The sequence below is a fragment of the Hyaena hyaena genome, unplaced genomic scaffold (genome assembly GCF_003009895.1).
Source record: "Hyaena hyaena isolate Hyena2069 unplaced genomic scaffold, ASM300989v1 scaffold_490, whole genome shotgun sequence".
In the NCBI taxonomy this organism is placed as follows: domain Eukaryota; kingdom Metazoa; phylum Chordata; class Mammalia; order Carnivora; family Hyaenidae; genus Hyaena; species Hyaena hyaena.
Window position 1 is genome coordinate 708,992 of NW_024081123.1, and position 23,659 is coordinate 732,650.

Here is a 23,659-nt window from a genome sequence, read left to right on the forward strand (position 1 = left end):
GGAAAATCTAAGCAAGAATAAAGCTTCTAACTGGAGCTAAATATTATTAGCAGTTAAAGACTGTTTCTGTAATTTAATCTCCCCCTTTCCTTAATAATCACTCATTTCCCTTTCCTCTTGTCTCCTACCCTTGTAGGCACCAGTGTGTTACTGCAACAAAAGGAGCAAAAGCTCGGGAGAAGTGAAATTCAGTTCCTGATTTCAGATAGTCAGGGCTTCAGTTGCCCTGAGAAGCAGGTCCTTACACTGACAGTTTGTAAGTGTCTGGACGGCAGCAATTGTGTGGAAGGTCTGCATGACCCCTACGTGGGCCTTGGACCCGCAGCAATTGCGCTGATAATTTTTGCCCTTCTGCTGTTGCTACGTAAGTATTTTGAAAGCCACTCTTTAGTTCCTCTAGTAATGTCGATGCACTCCCAGTGTTCTGTTACTGGGAGTAGTAGTCATTGATTTCCTTACAGGAATCCTTTAACCACACTAGAACACTTTTTAGAGTGATTAGGAGAACAATACATGATCATTGACAAGTTCACCATAGGTTATTCTAGAGCTCTTCAGAATTTTGTTTAATTAAAGTGAATTTATGTTTTATAAAAACATCATTTCCTGATTTAAATAGACAGGCTTGTTGGTGATAAGCTCTGTGAATGAGGGCTATTGTCTGTTCTTCCTCACCCAGTGCTTAGAACAGTGCCTTGCTCATGGTAGGCTCTCAGAAAAGATTTGTTGTGTGAACTTGGATTATGGATACAAAGGTTATTTTACAAACCCATCTTATTCCCACAAGTTCTTGCTTTCCACATTCAGCTTGTCAGGGCTCAACCTCCTTATGCCCTCTGCTTGGCTTGCCCCTTCACCCACGCCAACAGTAGCCAGAGCCTCTGAGCACTTCTGTGCTTCCCTACAGTGACAACCAGTCCTGCCTTCCCTGCACGACCTCCAAAGACCTCGGGTTTCCTTTCCCGAGAGAACAAAGTACTGCAGCCTGGGGTCGTGTGGAATACCACTCCTCTTGGCCACTGAGCAAGGGCAGACCTCCAAGGTCTGAAATGCCACCTCCGAGGCAGCCTCAGCGATCTCAGTGATGAGGGAGGAGCTTGTCAAAGCCAGTAGTAGGTGTGCAATTGAATTTACAGCACTCAACAGTTTACAGTCTGATTTTTTTTATACCATCGTCTCTGTTTTATGGCTAAAAATAAAGACGTGTACTGAGAAGTGACTTGTCTCAGCTCACCAGTCTGCAGGTGGGTCCTGGAGCTGGGACGACATCTTTTACCCAGAGATCCCTTGCACTGCCTTCTCGTCTCAGAACCCCCCAGGGCCAAAGGTGGTGCTTGGTGCATGGTGGACACTTGATAAGCATTTGTTAAATATGTTGAAACTATTGCGTTGCCACTGGCTAATTTCAATTTTTTTTTTTTTTTTTTTTTTACCAACGGTGGCTGTATTTATAGAGCTGTCAACTATTTAACACAAAAAGGAATCTAGGAAGTAGTCAGTTCATCATTGGAAGCTGCCAGATGGAAATGGCAATAAAAACTAATTTGAGATGGACTGCTTAAAAGTGTAGTTAATTCTTTACGACATTGATCAAGAAGAAAACATTGGCTTTCACTTCTTCCCTGAAGCAGGATAAAATTTAAGAAGGGAGCTCTGAAATTTTACTGAATTCTAAATAAAGCGTTATATATATTTTAAGAGTTTTTAATGTAGAGTCATTTTAGAAAGTAATACACAGGTAATTCAAATGTTAATTTGAACCTCAGTGAGTCATGCCTTATGCTGAATTCTACTCGAGGATAAAGTGGTAAGGTATTATAGAAGTTCCAGTGTTCTAGAATATTTGAACATATTGAAATGTTCCTACCCCTAGGAGTTCTTGATCTTTTTAACAGATATATATTTTGGGGGGGATAGTGGATTTTCCCATATTTAAAACTTGGTTTAAAAGAACAACAAAATATTTAAGTCTTTAAATTGGTTTTGATGATTCATATGCTATCAAATCCAGGCTTGGCCTGCAGCCCAGCAACAATACATGGTGGCCTTTTGATGAATGAGGGCTCTAAATTTATAAGACCTCCTCATCCTGCCGTTAGGCCTTGGTACAAGCTTGTCTTGGGGACTTTGGATCAGAGTGAAGAAAAGAAAAATGCAAAACAAGGCTGTGCATAAGTGAAAACTAAACTCTAAGAACGATATGCAAATTCTAAAATTAGGAAGATAAATTTAGAAATATGTGGAGACTAACCTTCTCCTGACTCCCATTTTGTTTCTGTCCAGTTGTACCGCTTTTACTGCTGATGTGCCAGTGTGGAGATGGCGCCAAAGGCTTCACCCCCATTCCTGGCACTATAGAGATGCTGCATCCTTGGAATAACGAAGGGGCACCACCTGAAGACAAGGTCAGATAATCAGATGTCAGTGGAACATGTCTTCTTTTCTGATTTTAAAGGGCCCTTGGGAAGTGTTTCTAACATTTTAAGTCATGAGAGAGTAGGGTAGCCATTATGGATTTCATTCACATGTCTTTGATGATTCAAAGGGTTCAAATGACAATATATTTTGTGCTCGTTGCCAGGGCAGAGTTGAAGTGGTTTTGCTCTACTGTGATAGGTCCTTTGTTATAGAAAATGTAGAAAAAGGGTCAAGTCAGGTAGTGACATAAGGAACGAAGGATGTGCTTCTCCATTTCTGTTCCCTTCTGCATCCCTTCAATACATAGGGTTGCAGAGGTAAACCCACCCCACCCCCTGTGACAGTCATAAAATGTTGCAAAATCCCTTCTCCCGTGGTCTCTTCCAATTTCACCCCGGGTCTCTAATTACCATCTGCAATAAGCATCTTGTTCAATAGGATATGATTTAGCATCAAGTGTCAGAGAACTCAGAAAAACAGGGCCGTAAATATAAATGTGAGCAGTCTAGGACCAACGTGATGATTCCTGTACGACATGGCTCCAGGTGCCTCCTTTCTTGTCGCTCCTCCATGAATGAGAGTTCCATTCCCATATGGCCTTCATGCTCCAGACACTAGCTGCTGCCCCCACATTTCCAACAAGCTGATAAAAGAACTCCTCTTGAAAAATACTTCCCAAAAGTTGCATACCCCCTTTCTGCTTGAAGTCATATTAACCTCAACTTAGGTCGCTATTCCTGGTAGCAGTGGAGGCTTGGAAATACAGTCTTTATTTGAAACAGCCATGTATGTCTCCAGCTAGAAATATATATATATATACATACAAATATATATACATACATATACATGTATGTATATATATATATATAATATATATATATATATAAGGGTTTAATAACCATAAAAGAAGGCATTAAACTCTAGAGGAAAGTTGAAATGCCATTGATGCCCATAGAGTAAATGAGCCAAGAATATATTTAAATAATGTTTGTTTTCTCCTTGGGTTGTAATCAGCTAACAAAACGAGAAGGTGGAGTGGAGACCTTCAGAAGACTCAAATAGAAGTTATTAAAGCCAAGATAGTTTTCCTAATTTGCCTCTGTGGAAATAGCTTATTCCTTTGATAGGCTCACGTTGCTCAGATCCTCTTACAACCGTACTGACCCGCCAGCCTTCTCAGGTCTCAGTTGTATTTGCTTTCACAGGTGGTGCCATTGCTTCTGACAGGAGATCATGGGGAGAGTGTGGCAGTAGGCAGCGGAGTGGGAGCAGGTATGACAACCAAAGAGACCATCGTGAAAGCAAACAGCTCTGCGTCCTTCGCCAAAGGGCAACATGAGATGTGTGAGATGGACGGAAGATGGGAGGAACACAGAAACCTTATTTCTGTTGGAGCTACCCAAGTGACAGGGACAACAGGAGCCAGCGTAGGTGTCGAAACTTTAAGGAGCACAAGAGTCATGGGGTCTTCCAGAGACATGGCCGGAACTCAAGCAGCTGCTGCTGCAGTGAGCGAGGAATTCTTAGAAAATTATTTCACTGAGGTAAGGGTTGGTTTTTATATATGCTGGGGGGGGGGACATTTAGAGGTGCGGTATTATTAGGGTAATCATTGCCTTGGATCCAAATAGGACTTTGTCATCTTTTAAGAGACGGCTTCTAGGCCGTGAGGAAAGAGATGTGGCCCGTTACACCAGTTAGCTCGATGACGCAGTGATGACGAATGATGCCACAATCTGACTTCCGGCAGAGGCTTATTTCTCACATTCGTGTCTTGGCCAGTTGACACAGCTCTGTTGTCTTCCCTCCACGCTTGTGCCGAGAGAGCAGATTGCACCAGGGCGCCCGCTGGCTGCCCTCCTTGGGAAGCAGGCGAGAGTCACGCAGAACCAGGCAATGACAGACTCCTAAAGCGGCTGCTTTTTTGTGCTCACATGTCATTGGTCAGAGCGAGTCACATGACCAAACCAGATGTCAGTGGGTCAGAAAGTACAGTAACTCTGCAGGAGCACACTTGACAGGGATGGACCCCGCCAGGCGCAGAGGGAATATGTGGCCTAAAAAACCAGTTTATTATGTCCATTTAAATGTTGCCTACGTAGCTTCACTATTGAGGCAGTTTGCAAAAAAATTAAGAGGAAAATTGCCGGAAAGATGATGGGGTGCATTCAGAAAGCTGATGTCTAGAATTAGGAATTGGAAGCAGGGCTGGGAGGGGCACCTGGGTGTGTCCGTCGGTTACGCCTCTGACTCTTGATGTCAGCTCAGGTCGTAATCTCACAGTTCATGAGTTCAAGCCCCACATTGGGCTCTACGCTGGTAATGTGGGGCCTGCTTGGGATTCTGTCTCTCCCCCTCTCTCTCTGCTCCTCCTCTGCTCACTCTCTAAATCTCTCTCTCAAAATAAATAAATAAACATTTAAAATTCTGTATTTAAAGAGAGAGAGAGAGAGAGAAGGAAGGCTGGGTGCCCTTCTTGAGAACAAGGTCCCTGTGCCCCACAAGGAATGGGCAGTGTTGACTGAGACAGAGCATCTGAAGGACACCTGAGACAAGGAAGAGATGGGCTTCTATGAGGCCTGTTTATTTCTGTCCCCTCTCCGCGTGGTTGCAGATTACGGGGGTGCTTTCCCGCTTCCTGTCTCCCTCCGCCCTCCCTTCTCTCAGGTCATCTGCCCACCCTATCAGCTTGTCAGGGAGACGGTGATGCAGTCAGGGTCGAGGAAATCCGCTTCTCCCCATCCCCTTGTCTCACTGCCAAACTCCGCTCGGTACTCTGCTGGTTTCATTTGCTGGTCTCCCCTCGCCACCCATCCTGCTCAAGTCGGTCTTCGCGGTGTATGTGTGTGAGCAGTTTTTCATTCAGAAATCATTTCAAACTTTCCAGAAAATTTCCAAGAACAGTAGAAATTCTGAACTTCTGTATATTCTTAACCCAGATGATTAACCCTTTCCCACATTTGCTGTTTGCTTTCCTGCTCTCTCCTTCCCTCCCTCCCTCCATCCCCCTCACTCTCCCTCACACACACATTTTCTTACATAGTACGACAGAAACATTTGAGGTTTAACAGTGACATAGGCCATATTTTGATTTTGCCAATAATCACAATAATGCCGTTTATAGCCATTGTGTTTCCTGTCCAAGATCCCATCCAGAAGTCCTGGCTTTCTTATCTTTCACAATATGAATATTTTTTTTAAGAATACAGGTCAGTTGTGTCGTAAGATGCCCAATTTGTGTTTCTCTGATGTTTTCTTGTAATTAGACTCAGGCTATGCTGTTGGGGCAGGGAAATAGTCTCATTCTTTTTTTTTTTTTTTTTAATGTTTTGTTTATTTCAGAGAGAGAGAGACAGCATGAGCAGGGGAAGGTCAGAGAGAGGGAGACACAGAATCCGAAACAGGCTCCAGGCTCTGAGCTGGCTGTCAGCACAGAGCCCGACACGGGATTTGAACCCACGAACTGTGAGATCATGACCTGAGCCGAAGTCAGACGCTTCACCAACTGAGCCACCCAGGCGCCCCTATTGTCTCATTCTTAAGTGAAGTTGTGCCTCACTAATTTGTGCCTCTGTTTTTCTTTCTGTTTTAGAAAGCTGCCTCTTTTGCTGAGGAAGATGACATTCACATAGCCAAAGATTGCCTTCTGGTTTATTCTCAGGAAGACACTGAATCTCTACACGGCTCCATCGGCTGTTGCAGTTTTATCGAAGGAGAACTAGATGATCACTTTCTAGATGACTTAGGGCTTAAATTCAGGACACTAGCTGAAGTTTGCATGGGTCAAAAGATAGACATGGATGTGGAAATTGAGCAGAGGCAAAAACCCGTGGGAGAATCAAGCATGAAGGCAGCTTCACATTCATTCAATGAGAAAACTAGGATTAATGCAGAGAATGCCTACTCCTCTGCCAGTAGCTTTCAAGTTCCCAAACCTTCGCATGAAGCAAATGCAGAGAGAGTAACTCAGGAAATAGTCACTGAAAGGTCTGTATCTTCTAGACAGGGTCAGCAGGTAGCCACACTGCTCCCTGATCCTTTGGCTTCCGGTAATGTTGTAGTGACAGAAACTTCCTATGCCGCAGGCTCCACGATGCCAGCAAGCACCGTGATCCTGGGGCCGGGACAGCCACAGGCCCTCATTGTGACAGAGCGGGTGTACGCGCCAGCCCCTCCCTTGGTAGACCAGCACTATGCTGGTGACGGTGACGTCGTGGTTACCGAGAGGATAATACAGCCTAACGGGGGCATCCCTGGTCCCCTGGAAGGCACCCAGCTTCTGCCAGATGCACACTATGTGATGGTGAGGGAGAGAGAGAGCTTCCTAGCCCCCAGCCCAGGCGTGCAGCCCACTCTGGCCGTGCCTGGTGTGACAGCAGGACAGAAAGTGACAGTGACAGAAAGAGTGCGAACAGCTGCCCCCACCTTGCAATCCAGTTACCAGATTCCTGCCGAAACCTCTGCGATGACCAGAAAGACAGAGGTTTCTGGAGCCAGAGGGCCCGGCCCTCTGCCAAATTTCAGTTCAGAGGAGTCTGGTCATTCTAATTCTACCATAACCACTTCTTCCACCAGACTCACTAAGCACAGCGTCGTGCAGCATTCTTACTCCTAAACTGCCGTCTGGCCCCAAGCTTAGCTGCCAGGCAGGGACTGACCTCGTGTTTCCAGCGGGCCTCTCTTTGGATGAGCCTCCAGACGTGAGAGACAGACGCGCGGGGCTTGGACCTTTTCCCAGTCACTAACACACAGCCGACGTCGCTGTCCCAGCCTCCAAGTGTGTCCTTCACAAACGCTTCAGGGTTCGCTGGGGGCATAACGATGAGGCAGTGTCTTAAGTGCCTTTTAGTGAGTTATGGCCAGAAGGTGTTCACCAAGTTAAAGAGGGAGTGGGTTGGCCCATAAGAGTTTGCCAAACTGACACAGAGTGCCCAGTGCGCCAGCTCTCCGGGCGAGCCATCCCTGAAACTGACAGGGCGTCTTCACATTCTGCGTTCACGGCCAACATCGCTGTGCTGTATTCCACGCTGTACTGCACCTGGCACAGTATCCACATGGTTATCCAAAAACATGCGTGCAGTCTGGACAACCGGTTTTGCTTGTTTCTTTCAGGTGAGGAGCCTGGCCTTTTAATCTGTTAGGTTGACCAAATTATGGAACCTTGGCATGATAAAGAACACACGTTATAGATTTCCATGCGTGTGTGTGGCAGGACTTTAAAAAATAGCATTACAGCTTCCCTTTGCCTCCCCAAACTCATGAAAATGATGAACACTTCAACTTCACTTGAATAATCCCAGGAAAACTTCATAAATATAAAATCGCTTTATTTTTTATAGTAGTAATATACTACTTTCTAAAAACTCAAGATACATTATCTTCTAATTTTGTACAGCTAAATTAGCCACTGGACTGGATTCTCCACTGTGAGACGCACCTGCTTGTGTGATTGCTATTTATCCTCAGTGCATAACACGAGTGCCAAATAAGTATTTGTGAAATTAAACCAAATTTTGGAAACCATTTTCTTTTATTTATAACTGCAAAAAAAAAAAATACTGAAAAACCCTATGTTATCAGTAATTATGAGTTTGAGATTATGATTTTATTCTACATCCCAAAGTCACTGACTGACCAACCAATCATGACTACATGAATGTTACTCAGTTGAAGAAAACCTGAATTTGTACGATATCCTGGCCTTTCACTGTGAAAAGTTATTTGGGTATTTTGGCCTGTAAGCAGATTGTGTTTTCATTGCTCCTTGAAGAAATAGGACATTTAAAGTTTCAACGTTTATGTATGCCTATCAATAGCCATTTATGTAAATGCTTCCCACAACAAAAAATTTTCATAATTTTAAATACTGTAATTTTGTGATTTTTCAAGACATTTTGCTAGGGAAATGAATCTTTAAAGATTCTTTTTTCAGAAGTATTTTTGACTTGAATTGTGTTAAGACTGACATGTTTTACTCCTACCGACTGACTGTCTATGGGTAAAAGGCAAATGTTTTTAAATATCATAAGTCTGTAGCCAAGGTGAAGGTCGATCTTCCATGATCTAAATTTTTTACTCTCTTCATAGTAATTGCTGATTTTTTTCATTGTAGACTCAGTAGTTATATTTTGCCACGTGCACAACAGGCACATCACTGCTGTGTGAGCTGTAAACGTGACCTGTGTACTTCACACAAACCAAAGTTGGTCTTAACCGTCCTCCTTGGACAGACCCGGAAAACCTAACTTGCCTCTTATATGTAACATAATCACATTTTCTAAATGGTTTTTTGTACCTGAAACGATGATTTGTATGAGGTCTTACATTTGTTCCTCAGGAGATTATATCTGTAGGTGTTTCATCGTAAAATATTTAAATAAAAAGATGGCCTTTAGAGCAACTCTTTTCCATAGCTTTTTATTGTCCCATCATATTTTACAAGGACCGTAGTTGTGCGTTAAAGGAGACAGCACCCAAAAGAAAGTGTTTGTTCGACTTTGCACTTGAATTAGCACTGCTTACACTCAACTCAGCCAGCCTCTTTAAAAGAGCATCATCTCCAGAAGGCCCACATAAATTTTAATTTCAGGCGTATTTTAGTGTAAATATATCCCATAGTAGGGGCGCCTGGGTGGCTCAGTCGGTTAGGCGTCTGACTTGAGCTCAGGTCATGATCTCACAGTTCGTGGTTCGAGCCCTGTGTCGGCTTCTGTGCTGACAGCTAGCTCAGAGCCTGGAGCCTGTTTCAGATTCTGTGTCTCCCTCTCTCTCTGACTCTCCCCTACTCATGCTGTCTCTCTCTCTCAGAAAGAATTAAAACATTAAAAAAATGTATTTTGAAAAATGATCTGTTGTTTATCTGAAATTCAAATTTAGCGTTAGTGTCTGTATCTCTGTTTGCCCAGTCTGACAACCTTGTTCCTAAGGGACTGGAGTTTGCTCTCTGCCCACAAAGCGACACTGGAGTAAGCTGCTGGGTTCAGCCACAGAAAGCTTGCACATCAAACCCAATCATTCAATGAATGTTAAAAAGCTGTTTTAGTTACTTGTTACAGTTGACAAGGGAAATGATTAGAGTTTCTGCCCACACTATAATGTCACATTAATAAAGATTTCACAACACTGGTGCATCCAGACATCCTAAAGCATAAAGACCATGTTGTATTTCTGTGCCCTCAGGACTCCCACCCCAAGTGGCACACAGGGACAATTTTTGGTTGCTCTCATGAACCTCTACAGACCATGTTCCAACCACCACCACATCAGAATGTATATGGTAAGGTGTTGCTTATCAAGTACCACCTAGAAATGAAGGGTTTCAAATAACATTAAGATAATTTTTTTTTTCAAGAAAGCTTTCTTTTATTTTTTATTTTTTTTTTTTTAATTTTTATTTATTTCTAGGAGAGAGAGAGATAGACAGCATGAACAGGGGAGGGTCAGAGAGAGAGGGAGACACAGACTCTGAAACAGGCTCCAGGCTCTGAGCTGGCAGTCAACACAGAGCCCGACGCGGGGCTCGAACCCACGAACCGCGAGATCATGACCTAAGCGAAAGTCGGACGCTTACCCGACTAAGCCACCCAGGCGCCCCAACATTAAGATAATTAAATCTTACCTCTTCAACATACCAAAATTTCTTGGCTTCACTATTTTAGTGTCATTCAAGTCTTCTATACCATTACTGATTTTTTGGTCTACTCTTTCTATTAATTGCTGAGAGAGGGATATTAAAATCTCCGGTTGATTGTGGTTTTGCCTATTCCTCCTTTAATATTTTCTAGTTTTGCTCCCTTTTTTTTTTTTTAAACTGGATTCCCCTGCATTAATGGTATAAGCACATTTCTCATTACTGTGTCTCTTTAAAGAATTGACCCTTTTATCTTCATGGGATATCACTCTGTCTCTGATTATATTCTTTGTCTCGAAATCTGCTTTGCCTAACATTAATATTGCCATACCAGCTTTCTTATGCTTAGTGTTTGGATAGTATATCTTTGACCTTTTTACTCTCAACTTTATAATGTATGTCTTATAAACATAGAGATGGGTCTTCCTATCTTATCTATTTTAACACTTTCAGACTGAACGGAAGGTTTTAGTCTATTTCAATTATTCATATTGATGAGCTTAAGCCTTCCATTTTGGTATTTGTTTTCTCTTGGTCCCATCTGTTTTTTCATTTCTATGTTCCTTTCCTGCCTTCCTTTGCATATTGAATGGTCTAGATTCCACCATAGCTCTTCTATTGGCCTTTTTAACTGGTTGTTCTTGAGAAAATCCAATAAAAAATACTTCCTGCCAACCAAAAAAAAAAATTCTCCACAAGAGTAGAAGAGAAAGAAAACAGCTTTATTATTGACTAAGCATTATGCCAGAATGGTATGTGCACTGCAGGCAACCTACAAAGAAGTTGCAGACAGAAATTTCATAGATAGCCAGGTAGTCACAACCCATTATATCCATGTTCACAAGGTAAAGAAAATTTGTCTTCAATCAAGACTTGCCAATATCATTGGTCCTACACAGCTCATCTTAAATTCACCTGGATCGGGGTGGCCATTGTGTGGCCGATTGTCCTTATCTAAACCTTTATGATAGGTAACTAGTTACAGCCAGATGCCCATGGAGAAGGGGAGGTAGAAGTGTATCTTCTTTAATGTTCATACTTCTGATGTTCAAAGAGAGGGCTCCCAGGTTTTAGATAAAGGCAATGCTGCTTGTAAAGGTGACAAAAAGCTCATTCAGTTTTAAAAAGATTGCTATAGTATCTGGGACACCTGGGTGTCTCAGTCAGTTGTGCATCTGATCTGTCTTTTGATTTCAGCTCAGGTCATGATCAGGTTGTGGGATCGAGTCCCACGTCAGACTGCATGCTGTATGTATGTGGATCCTACTTGGGATTCTCTCTCTCCCTCTGCTCCCTCTCCTTATATAAAATAAAAATAAAAATAATTTTAAAAAAGGTTTCTATAGTATCAGAAAGGGGCAGAGAAAGAATTAGCAGTTACAAGTTTTCTAAAGTAAATGCTCTGAGAAAGAGGGAAAGTCTCTCCCTTTTCGCACCAAGAAAAATAGAATCTTTTCTTTCTCAGATTTGTTTTACCCTCACACTAGACCTGTGTTCCATGTGGCAAGTGGCTACCAACTGGACAGCACATATTTAGCTCATTTCCATCATTGTGGAAAGGTTTTTTGAGGAACATAGCTCTAGAAATTACAGTATGTATCTTTAATTATCATAGTTGACCTTCAAATATTCTACTACTTCACAATCTACTTAAACCTTGTACTTTCACTTTGTGGATCTTTCTATGTCACTAGATCTCTGACACACCCATCCGCTAATGAAGAGGGCTTCAATTATTGCTTCCTGTCCCCCACACCTTCCTGCATACCCCTGCCCCCATTGGGTGTAGTGCACTATTGGCATGAATATTCTGAAACCTGTATCAGGTCCATTAGTGAATGGAAATGGACTCTCATTATTCCACAGATTACAGAACCTCCGATAACCCATGAGCTGAGTAGAGAAAATTAAGGTGAGGAAAGTGTGCCTCTATTAAAAATCCAGATATACCCCTAGCTGGAGAGTTTCCATTTGCCTCTTTATATCAACTCCCTACCCCTTTTCACCTTGCTCGGAGACCCAGCCTGTCCTCTCCCGATGCTTCAACAGGCATCCTTGCCCTCTGGCTACTAGTTGGGCGGGTCCATGGGAAGCATTGGCTGAAGACTGGAGAGAAAGAGAAATACAAGATCAGAGCATGTCTTTTCCTCTCTCCTTCTGCCAGCACCTGTCAGGCATCTCTCTATGTACAGAAACATCTTTTCTGAGTTCCAGGACCCACTCCCTCTCCTTGCTCCTTGAGACAAGATGGTGGTGACTGCCCCCTCCTCAATGGGCGTCAGACTCAGTGCCCTAGACTATCTCCTGAGGGTTTCCTCACTTACCTCACTTTGTGCAAATGATCCATCCTCACTTCATCTGCTTCCACTCGGGACAATGGTGACAGTAAGACTCCTGATGTATTAGTCTGCTCTGGCTGCTGTGACAAAATCCCTTAGACTGGGGGACTTAAACTACAGACATTTATTTTCTCGCCATTCGAGAGGCTACAAGTCCAAGATCTAGGTGTCAGCAGAGTCTGTTTCTTCCAAGGCCCTGTTCCCTGGCTTCTAGCTGACTGTCTTCACGTGGTCTTCCTTCTGTACGGATCTATGTCCGAAGTTCCCCTTCTTATAGACCCCAGTCATACTGAATAGGGACCCATCTTGATGACTTCATCTTAACTTAATTACCTCTGTAAGACCTCATCTCAAAATATAGTCACGCTCTGACAAATTGGTGGTTAGGATTTCAACATACGGATTTTGAGGGAACACAACTCAGCCCAGAAGACTGGGTAAACAAACCAGCTTAACTAGAAAAGCTGTGCTATTTCTTTTTCCCATAAAAGGCATGCATTTCTTCATCCCACTATTTGATTAATTATCAATAAAAATTGCTTGTCACAGTAATAAAGTTGAGTTGAAAGCAGCCTGAAGGAGGAGACTGCAGAGTCATCTATTGAACCCTCAGAGAAATTTCAAAGGTAATCAAAGCAGAAGCACATTTGCTTGTACTAAGCCATGGACCTAGGTATTGCTGAGAGCATTTAACATTCCCAGCTTGGTGGCCACGGTCATGTGCTCTGTATTGCTTCTCAGTTTCCTCCGATATTTGTGGTACATGCACCACCAAGGTCTCTTCAATAATCTGGGGAAGTGTAATGATCCTCTCTCCCTTGGAACTCATTCTAAGGGTTAATTTCGTTTTTCCTTACTTGCTTCTGAAGCTTCTATACATAGCACAGTGGCCTTTCCCGGTTTTCTTTTGTATTCTAAATTTAAGTCAGTACAAATTATTCTTTATCTATCTTTCCCTCTAGTTAAAATAAAAAAGGTTGCTACAAAGACCTTAAAATAAAATATATTGATGTGCTTCTTCATTATGACTGTTACAATGCCCATGAGATAATTCACTTCAAAATTAACTTCAGTATGAGGTGATAAACATGTGTACAAATTAATGCTATTGTATTCCCACTAGTGCTAGGTGTTTGAAGAATCCTAATCAGAAATTGACACTCCAGAGTGGAGTGTCAAATATTAAAATCCACATTAGAGGGACACCTGGGTGGCTCAGTTGGTTGAGCATCTGACTTTGGCTGAGGTCATGATCTCACGGTTTGTGAGTTTGAGCCCCACATTGGGCTTGCCGCTGTTAGCGCAGAGCCCGCTTTGGATCTTCTGTCCCCCTCTCTCTTTCGTTGCCCCTTCCCAGATTGTACTCTCTCTCTCAAAAATAAATAAGTCTTTTTTAAAAATCCACATTAGAGGGTTTGCTAATTAACATGGGAATGGAGGTGATGATTTTTCATTGGGGAAACTGGTTTTGCAACTGGCGATTGTTGAGGCAGTGGATAGAGCCCCCACTGCACTCGGGGAATGAGGCATGAGGGTGGGACAAGCCCAAGTCACAAGCTCCTATGACACGCTTGTGGTTTAGAGCCTCATCTGTCCTGTGTCCGTCCACTTCCTGGAGACTCCTGCCGTCTGATCAACCAACAGTGCTGGCTCATCCTGTCATCTGAACGAAATTCCATCTACCTCAGAAGAAACCTCTTTTATCAACTGATGGTCAGAAGAGACTATGGCAGAGAAAGGAAGTGCTCTGAGCTACAAAATGTGGTTATATGACCGTTTGGGGGCCTGTCTGCTAATAAATATTTATACATTTTGTGCAATTGGCTTAATATTTGCTTGTTTTATAAAATCACTGGTATAGCCCTCTATCTATCCCTAACTAGCAGAAATTATCAATATGTAAAAATTTTTTAATTGTCATTTTCTTAGTGGTCAGATGGCTTAGGAAAATTCACAGGAGCCTATTTAATTATGTTTCTTGGAAGATGTACTGCCGAGGTTCAACCTCTTCTTTGTTTCCCTCCCATTTTTCCTAGTGCTATTTTACCAAAATATTTTGTTATATTGCATGCACTTTTTTGGAAAAAGGCAAATTATAGATTAGAGAAGAAAAAGCAAATGATTTTCTGTATTTCTCCAATTGCCTCACGTATCTTATCTTTGTTTCGTATCACCCCATGCTCCCCCAGAAACTGAGATCACTGAAGGCAGAAATAGGCCTTTTTCATCTTGGTCTCCTCATGATACCAATCAAACAGGACAATTAAGAATTTTGAAAATCTGACCAGATTTTAAAAAGGATTTCCTAAGCCTGTGAGTGATGGATGATGTCTGTGGCTCACCTGTCCATCCTTCATTTAATTTCCAACCTCTAATTGATTGCATCCCAAGCCCAAGTCTGTTCTCATTGTAAAGTCTTAATCAATAGACTCTGAGAAGAGTTTGGGGGATTTGTTATGAAGAGACCAATGAGATTTTAGTGCATAATGGGAACAATTTGCAATGGCTCGAAGACTTTCATGTTTCTTCCAGAGTTTCTATGTGCTGATTCCTTGGACTGTCAGAGACTTTACTCCGTGTATTATTTGTTTTATTATTCTGTCCTTTTACCCAAGGTTGACATTCGGATGGAACCGACGTGAAGACGGAATCCACAAACTCGCCTCCCTTCATCTACTGCTTTCAGCTTCATCTGAAAGTCTGGTTTATAAACCTCTTGAGGTGAACCCTGCCAGAGCTACGTCATTCCCAACCCTTCTGAGAACCACTGGAATTGTAGTCCCAGTTTCACATGGCACTCTCTCAAGAGGAAAAAAAAAACTGGGTTGAGGAGGAGAAAACAGTTTTTGGGAAAAACTATGAAAGGCTTAAGGAAGTGCACAAAATACCAACTTCATAAATGCTTCTAAATATACTCCTGCTAGATAAAGCCCAAGTTGCCTTGGCTTAGCAGTAAACTATGTGTACATTCACCTAGTAATAATTCACGTGTTTCTCCACCTGGAGGTCCTCTGGACTACAGAAACAGGTAACAGAAGCACAATTATCTAAGCCTGTGCACGTCCAAAAACCATCTATTGCCTCGCTAGCTTTTGGAGTAAATGGGTGCTATGCGCCTTCTCGCCACAAGATGGCACTATGCACGCAACAAAAGAAGCAAAGTCAGTGTCAAAGCTCAGAAGAAAAAGAATTAAACAATTTAACAAGTTGATAAGCAGTGCAAACTCACAAAGGTTGATATATGCCTTTGCTAACTGTGCTCGTCCCAGATAAGGTGTGATATGTTTCAGGACTGCCTGGAGGTCTTTCTGAAGATCAGCCATGAGCCTTGGGTTCTATTAGAAAGGATGCACTTTGGAGGAAATGATGCTGGCCAATGCGTTTACAAGTAATACTCTCAGCCTGGGGTGGGCTAGTGTTAAGAATAAATGTTGAGATTCAATTAAACAGCACCTGTTGAAATCTCACTATATGCTGAGCACTGTTTAGTGGCTTTAAGTTCATCCAAAGATAAGTAAGACCCAGCCCTTGCCTTCCAGAGGCCCACACAGTAATGGAGGTGGTATTTATAAACACCTTTTTCTGAAAACCAAGATGATCTGTAATAAACAAGCCATCAAAGGTAGAGAGAAAATTCCAAGACTGCTTAGAGAGAACTGCTCTGTGAGGTTGGGGTGGGAATATCTAAGAGGTCTTAAGAGATGGATGTTTTGGGGCACCTGGGTGGCTCAGTTGGTTAAGCATCTGACTTCAGTTCAGGTCATGATAACACAGTTCATGGGTTCGAGCCCTGCATCAGGCTCTGTGCTGACAGCTAGCTCAGAGCCTGGAGACTGTTTTGGATTCTGTGTCTCCCTCTCTCTCTGGCCTTCCCCTGCTCACGCTATCTATCTCTCTCTCAAAAGTAAATAAAACATTTTTAAAAAGAGAGAGATGGACTTTTCATGAAAAGTGAAAGTAAGTCAACAGGAATTATCTGGATCAGAGGCTCACCTCACACCAATGAGGATGGCTAGTGTCTGGAAAATGACAAGTAGTGGGCCCAACAGAAAGTATGGATGGAAAGGCAGATACAGACCACAGGCTAAGGTCATAAACCTACATTATGCAACAGGTATCTTGGGGGAAATACCAAGGAAGAGGTGGGGGAAGTTGATAATTCCACCTCATGTGAATGTTAAATATTAACCTCTTCTTTTTCCTCTGACTTTCATTGATTTTTCTATGTAGTCTCAGTGCCTCTTTCATTGCTGTAAATTTTATTGTTTTTAAGATTATTTATTTATTTTGAGAAAGAGAGGGTGAGCCAGGGGAGGGGCAGGGAGAAGGGGGAGAGAGAGAGAATCTCAAGCCCAGGCAGGTCTCCATCCCATAAACCATGAAATCATGACCTGAGCTGAAACCAAGAGTTGGATGCTCAACTGACTGAGCCACCCAAGCGCCCCTAAATTTTAAATATTATGTCAACAAACTCACAGAACCAACAGAGAAGTAGGATTCAGTGATGGCAAAAAAAAGTTTTACTAAACAAAATTGGATTACAGCATTTGACAAGAGATTTTTTTCTCTAATTTGTGATCTTATTTATATAAAAAGTCTTACAATGTTAGGTAATCAAAATAACATTGGCCATTTATTTAACAAACACTTTAACATTTAAAGATAATAAAAGTATTTGAAATTAGACTGTTTCAGAAAACTGTTGGCCTGTGGTTTTTCCTGATGGTCTGGTTTCACTTTGATCTCCTTTATGAAATTTTAAACTTTTTTTCTTTCTTTCTTTTTTTAAAAAAATTTTTTTAATGTTTTATTTATTTCTAGGAGAGAGAGAGAGAGACAGCGTGAGCAGGGGAGGGTCAGAGAGAGAGGGAGTCACAGACTGAAACAGGCTCCAGGCTCTGAGCTGGCAGTCAGCACAGAGCCCGACGCGGGGCTCGAACCCACGAACCACGAGATCGTGACCTAAGCGAAAGTCGGACACTTAAAAGACTAAGCCACCCAGGCGCCCCTCTTTTTTTTTTTTTTTTAAGAGGGAGGGGGCAGAGGGGGAGAGAGAGGGAGAGAGAGAAAAAAAGAGAATCTTAAGTAGGGTCCACACTCAGCATGGAGCCAGACATGGAGCTCGATTCCACGACCCTGAGATCATGATCTGAACCAAAAGCAAGAGTTGGAAATTGAATTGACTGAGCCACCCAGGCACCCCCAAAATTGTAAGCTTTTTGAGCCAAGAACTTAGTCTGTATTTATTCTTATATCCTCAATGTATATTATAATTATAATGTATTAAGGTTATAGTATATATTATATCATGGCAGGTACTCAATTATTATGATTTGTTGTTGAATTGCCCTTAAATTAAACTGAATACTATTGAAATTTCATACTCACAGCAAATTTGAAAGATTTTTTCATGAATACCCACATTCCATCACCTAGATTTCACCATTAAACATTCTACTTTTTTTGCTTTATCACATATATACCCATTCATTTCTCTATCCATCAATCCATCTTATTTGTCATGAATTTCAAATTACATAATAGCCATAATTACACTTTGCTCTAAATATGTTATGTCCATATCTTTTTTTAAAGTTTATTTATTTATTTTAAGAGAGACAGAGACAGTGTGAGTGGAAGAGGGCCTAAGAGAGAGAGAAAGAGAGAATCCCAAGGAGGCTCCATACTTCCAGCACAGAGCCTGACACGGGGCTTGAACTCACAAACCACTAGATCATGACCTGAGCCGAAACCAAGAGTTGGATGTTTAACTGACTGAACCACCCAGGTACCCCTGTCATGTGTATATCTTTAACTAGAGTTCAAGATTTGTTTACATTTTTTTTTCCTCTGAGAAAACATTACACACAATGACATGCACCAACTTTAAGTGTACATTTACTATACTTTGACAAGTGCATAGACTTGGGTAACCCAATTACATAATTATATATATTATAAAATATAAATATATGTGTATTATATATTTATATATAATATAATGATATATTATATTATATACAATATTTTATTTTATATATTTTATTATTATATTATACATTTAATTATTATATATTATTTTGTTTTGCCTCTTCTAGAACTTCATGTAAATGGAGTCACCTCTTTCACCCAGCGTAATGTTTTAGAGATTCATGTGTGTTGTATCAATGATACATTTCTTTTCATTCGCATTAGTGTTCTATAGAATAATTATGTCAAAGTTGCTTATCCATTTTCATTTTGATAAATACCTAGGCTGTTTTACAATTCTGTGTTACCAAGAATAAAGCTAAATGAACATTCTTATTCAAGTCTTTGTGGCCACATGGTTCCATTCCCCTTGGGTAAAAACTAGGATTGCAATTCCTGCATCAGATATTTTCAGGGTCTCCTTTTTACTAAATGCTTGGCAGTTCTTGTCATGTTTTATCTCCACCAGTTTGATAATCCTAAGAGAAATCTCTGAGTAAGAGTGCTCATACTGGTCCATTGAATGCCATATACCACACTCAGAATTCCAGAGTAACAGTGGGGAGTTTCCATTCCATGCAATGCACAACTGCTATAGACTGAATGTGTCCCAACCTCCAAATTCATATGTTGAAAGCTAACCTTCAGTCTGGTACTGTTAGGAAGTGGGGCCTTTGGGAGGTGATTAGGTCATGAGGGTGAAGCCCTCATAAATGGGATTTATGCCCTTACAAAAGAGACTCCAGAGAGCTCTTTGCTGCTTTCACCATGTGAGGACACAGCACCTGTCAAGCAGGAAGCAGGTCTTGACCAGACACTGAATCTGCGAGCACTTTGATCTTGAACTTCCCAGCCTCCAGACCTGTGAGAAATAAATTTCTGTTGTTTTTAAGCCACCCAATCTATGGTATTCTGTTATAGCATCCCATATATACTAGGACCACACACACACACACACACACACACACACAACTGACAGATGATTGAGGAAAGGGATGGTTGACTCAAGAATAGCCATTTATAGGCTGCCTGGAAGCCCAAGAGATAGACTGGTTCAAAGATCTACTCAGAACATAATGATGGTGAATAACTGGCCTAGTTTATTCCTTTTTGAAAATTGAAATGGAGGCATTGGAAAGGGGCATTTAGTTAGAGGTGAATGCAGAAGGAAAAAAACCACACAAACAAAGCATTCTTCAGATTTCTTTGAGAGCTGCTAAACCAGTGGTTAAAGAGATAGATAGGGATTCTTGCTTTGCCAAGGGAGGGATGAGCTTGTCCATCCAGAGGTTCCCTTGCAAATGAAGAGAAACAAAATCTGCACAAATCTGGAACATTCTCAGGAAAGGTAGTAGAATCCACTAAGTTGTTACTAGTGTAGGATTTAGACTTAAAAATTAGAAAAATGGTTTAGGGATCCATTTATCCAGCTCACAGTCAAAAGCAAGAATGAAATAGAAATAAAGACAATGATTAAAGGAAATATTCTCTCTCTCTTCCTCCAATAATATTTGGCCATAACTAAAAACCAGATAGTTAAGAAATAATCTAGAGGCAAATTCTCTGGATCTTTTCTCCAATTCTCATATAGTCCTAGGAATGGGGGATAAAGGACATTTGCTATAAGATGCATCCTATGATAATTCTAACATCTCATTAAAAGATAATCAGATTCTGCAGCTCAGCTTCCAAAAAAAAATTTTTAAGTTTGTTTATTTATTTTGAGAGAGAGAGAGAGTGCAGCAGGAGTAGAGAGAGAGAGAATCCCAAGCAGTGTGGAGCCCCACCTGGGGCTTGAACTCACAAACCATGATATCATGACCTGAGGCAAAATCAAGAGTCCGATGCCTAACTGAGGGAGCCACCCAGGTGCCCCTCAGCTTCTAAAATTTTGCCTCAAGAGATAATCTTATAATTATGACAAAATGTATAAGGATATTTATCACAGTGCTGTTTATTGTGTTAAAACTGTAAACAGCGGGTTACCAGTAGAGTTCATTAAGAATCAGTTCTACATAAAAAAAAATTAAAAATCTTAAATTTCTAAATAAATAGATAAACATCAAGTCTATGCAGCGCTACGTGTGGATTAAGGAGGCACTATGGATTTACAAGACAGACATACTCCTAAATTGCTTTCAGTAATTGCAAGGAAACAGAACATGGAACAGATCTTTCCGCCACTCCATCAGCCCTTTCTAACCCCGTGTGTCAGCTATAGAAGGCTTAATGGCCCATTTTTCAGAGGAGCAACCAAAGGCGGGGCTCACAGGTGTTCTGCGCATGTGCACACACCGCAAGGTAAAGTGTTCAGATGCACTGACCTTCACTCAGTGGTTCTCACTCGGGTCAAAAATTGTCAGTGCAGGCAGCCTTTAAGAGATGGAAATAAGTGTGTATTTCACTCTGGAATAATGATACTCTGGAGCCACACCGAGACACTGACATATGATAACACTGGTTATAATAATAATGGTATGCATTATTTACTGGGTACTTTCTATTGGCAGGCACTAGGCTAGCTAAGCATTTCTCACACTATTATCTGGTTTTATGCTCGGCAATCTTAGAGATACATCATATTATTTTCTCCCATGTAATGGAGGAGTAAGCTAAGGGTTAGAGCAGGTATGCAATACGTACAGCAGATGATCTAGTTCAGGCTTCATCATCACACATGCAGCCCTAGCTAAAGAAATGATAACAAGCAGGAGAAAATCTAGGGGTGAGGAGTACTTCGGGACAGCAAAAAACCATTTATTGCCTCTTCCAGTCTGAGTTGTTGGGACAGAGATGGGCTCTTTAAAAGCAATTCAAGGCCCAAAGACATAGAAGAGGGTTTTTCCCCCCCTCAAATACCCTAAACTATTTTTCATCACTGCAAACAAAAGCACAGGGCAGAAATTTCCATTCACCTATGAGCTATGATCGCTAATCTTCTTTAGCTATCACTTAGCAACGGGTAACAAATGGAGGTTGGTAAAGCTGGGCTGATTAGCATTCTTTTTTAGTCAAAAGATCAGAGTTTTTACAAGGTACAGCCAACCGCCCTCAGGCTTACAGGGGTTTTAAAGGTCAGGCAAAGATGTTGTTGGTTTGGTTGGGTTTTTTCCTTCAGCACAAAACAAGTTTTCTTTGTTTGGCTTATAAACCTCATATAGGTCTTTGAAAGAGGCCAGATTCTGGACTGTTGGGGGCGGTCCCCAATTCTCTCAGCCTCTGAACCCCTGCAGGCTTCCACACCAGCCCATGACAATGAAGATGAGCTGTGAAATGCTCCGAAGGCTACAAAAATATGGTCAAGGCTAGCTTCCACCAGTGCTGAAAACAGCAATGATTTGCAGTACGTGAGGAAAACGACACTTAGAGTCTCAAAGGGAGCTGATTCAATCTTGGAAGGGCAGCTAGCCTATTCTCCTGTTCAGGGGCACCTACTGACCAGTGAAGGAAGGGGCGGGGGGGGGGGGCACTATCACTCTTCGTTATCTACTCCCATTCACAGCTTCTGTGTCAGAAGGTTCTTCCTTAAGTCTCACTAGAATACCTCATGCTACTGTTTCAAGCTAATCTCCTTTGTACTCTTTGTAATGGAGGCATCTATCTTTCTTCAGATCTTCTTAGTCTTTTATTAAATTGACATGCATCATGAATTCATGCGGACCTTTCTCTTCTCCAGGTTCAATTTTTTAAATTAGCCATTAGAATGATATTTATTGGGCCTGACCCTAGACTAAATCCTGGGCACACAAAGATCATTATGACACATTCCTTGCTTGCTCAAGGGGCAAAGCAGTTATTTAAGGAAATAATGGCAGCTAGAGTGTGATGATGTGCGAAGTTCAGGACTTGCCTGTTTTTGAAACTTGGCATTTTGATAATTGTCCATTCAAAGCTACCTTCATTTTTCCATCTCAAAGTTGTAGCTATGTTTTTATCACTAAGTAGCAGCGGATAGGGGCTGCCGTAGCAGAATGGACATGGCATCTAGTGACAAAATGAGATTTTAGAAAGAACAACCACCTTATATCTTATACCCTTGTACTGACACAGACTGGAAGCAAATAATACATTTCCTGGATTTAAGGTACCATAAATTATAAGATGCTTTAGTAATAGAACAAAAGGTCAAAAGTATCATTCCTACTTTTAATATGTATATATCCTCTATGGATTTTAGAAATCTAAGGAAAAATATAAGTGCAGGGCATCTTAAGGAAATACAGTGATACGTTTTTAACTCTTTTGCTTCCTAGCACTTGTCAGCTGATGATGAGTGGTAGACGTGCCTGATGACGGATTACCCTGCACCAAGTACTTTCTGTATGCTGAATAGTTCACCACCATCCTGCAGAAGGGCCAGCGCTGTCCCCAACACCCTCACCTGAGAAAAGTGAGGCTTGAGGAAAGGTTAGACCTTCAACCCTAGATATGCAGGATTAAACTCAGGAGGCTGGCTAGCAAATCTGTGATTATTTTATTCTCCTGGGCTTCCTTCTGCTTTTTCCCAGACCCTAGGACTTCCTGGATGTGCTCCTTGAACCCTGTCCCAGGCACACTCAACAAGGTGAGATTCCACTATGGAAGGGGACTTCCTCTGGACCCCATCTCTGCCTTGTTAGGCGCCCGCTCCTGGTGACTACCCTTGAGCCTGGAAGTTTCTGGAACTGCTCCACTTCAGGAACCTCAGTGTCAGTTCCCTGCTTTCCCAGGGCACATCTCCATTCCCACTACCTCTACTCTCCAACCTTCTGGGGACTTTTGGAAACCTTTTCATCCCTGCTTGTGGATTCCCCCAAACCCTGGATAAGCTTCCAGAATGGTTCTGAGATAGCACCTTGGTTTCCCCCACAGCCTTGGGATGGGATTCAGGAAACCAGGAGTGCCCTGGCGGGGGGCTGTGGAGATGCTGGGAGGACAGGCAAGCCAGTGGAGGCCTGGGGCCAGGAGATGGGGCCAGAGAGGGTGGCTGCCCAGTCAGTGGAGGTAAATATCAGGGCCCTCGGAATTCAGCAGCACGTGCCAGCACATCGGTCCAAAGGACCCCATGGAAGTAGCCCCATCTCAAGAGAGAGAAGAGCAGGGCATCCAGGGGCAGCCTAGCCACACCTCAGAGAGGTTGGCGTGGCGAGAGGCCTGTCCCACCAGGAGTATGGGGACGTTTCCCCTCACACCCAGGAGCACTGCCCCCAGAGAGAAGAGGAGGGAGGCAAATACCAAACAGTTTATGTTAGCCCAGAAATGACTGCTTTAAACTACAAGACCGGTGCCTGGGTGGCTCAGTCGGTTGAACATCCGACTTCAG

The 23,659-nt window shown here is 42.1% G+C and overlaps 1 protein-coding gene across 1 annotated transcript in view; it reads left to right on the top strand.

Annotated features, from left to right (window-relative positions):
* The window catches only part of DSG2 (desmoglein 2), a 46,055-nt gene extending 37,237 nt beyond the window's left edge, over window positions 1-8,818 (top strand). The window contains exons 12-15 of the mRNA XM_039254448.1: window positions 137-364; window positions 2,284-2,405; window positions 3,624-3,962; window positions 6,011-8,818. Of these exons, the coding sequence (XP_039110379.1) occupies window positions 137-364; window positions 2,284-2,405; window positions 3,624-3,962; window positions 6,011-7,033 (1,712 nt within the window). The 3' untranslated portion in view covers window positions 7,034-8,818. The remainder of the gene's footprint in view (window positions 1-136; window positions 365-2,283; window positions 2,406-3,623; window positions 3,963-6,010) is intronic.
* The last annotated feature ends 14,841 nt before the right edge of the window (window positions 8,819-23,659 follow it).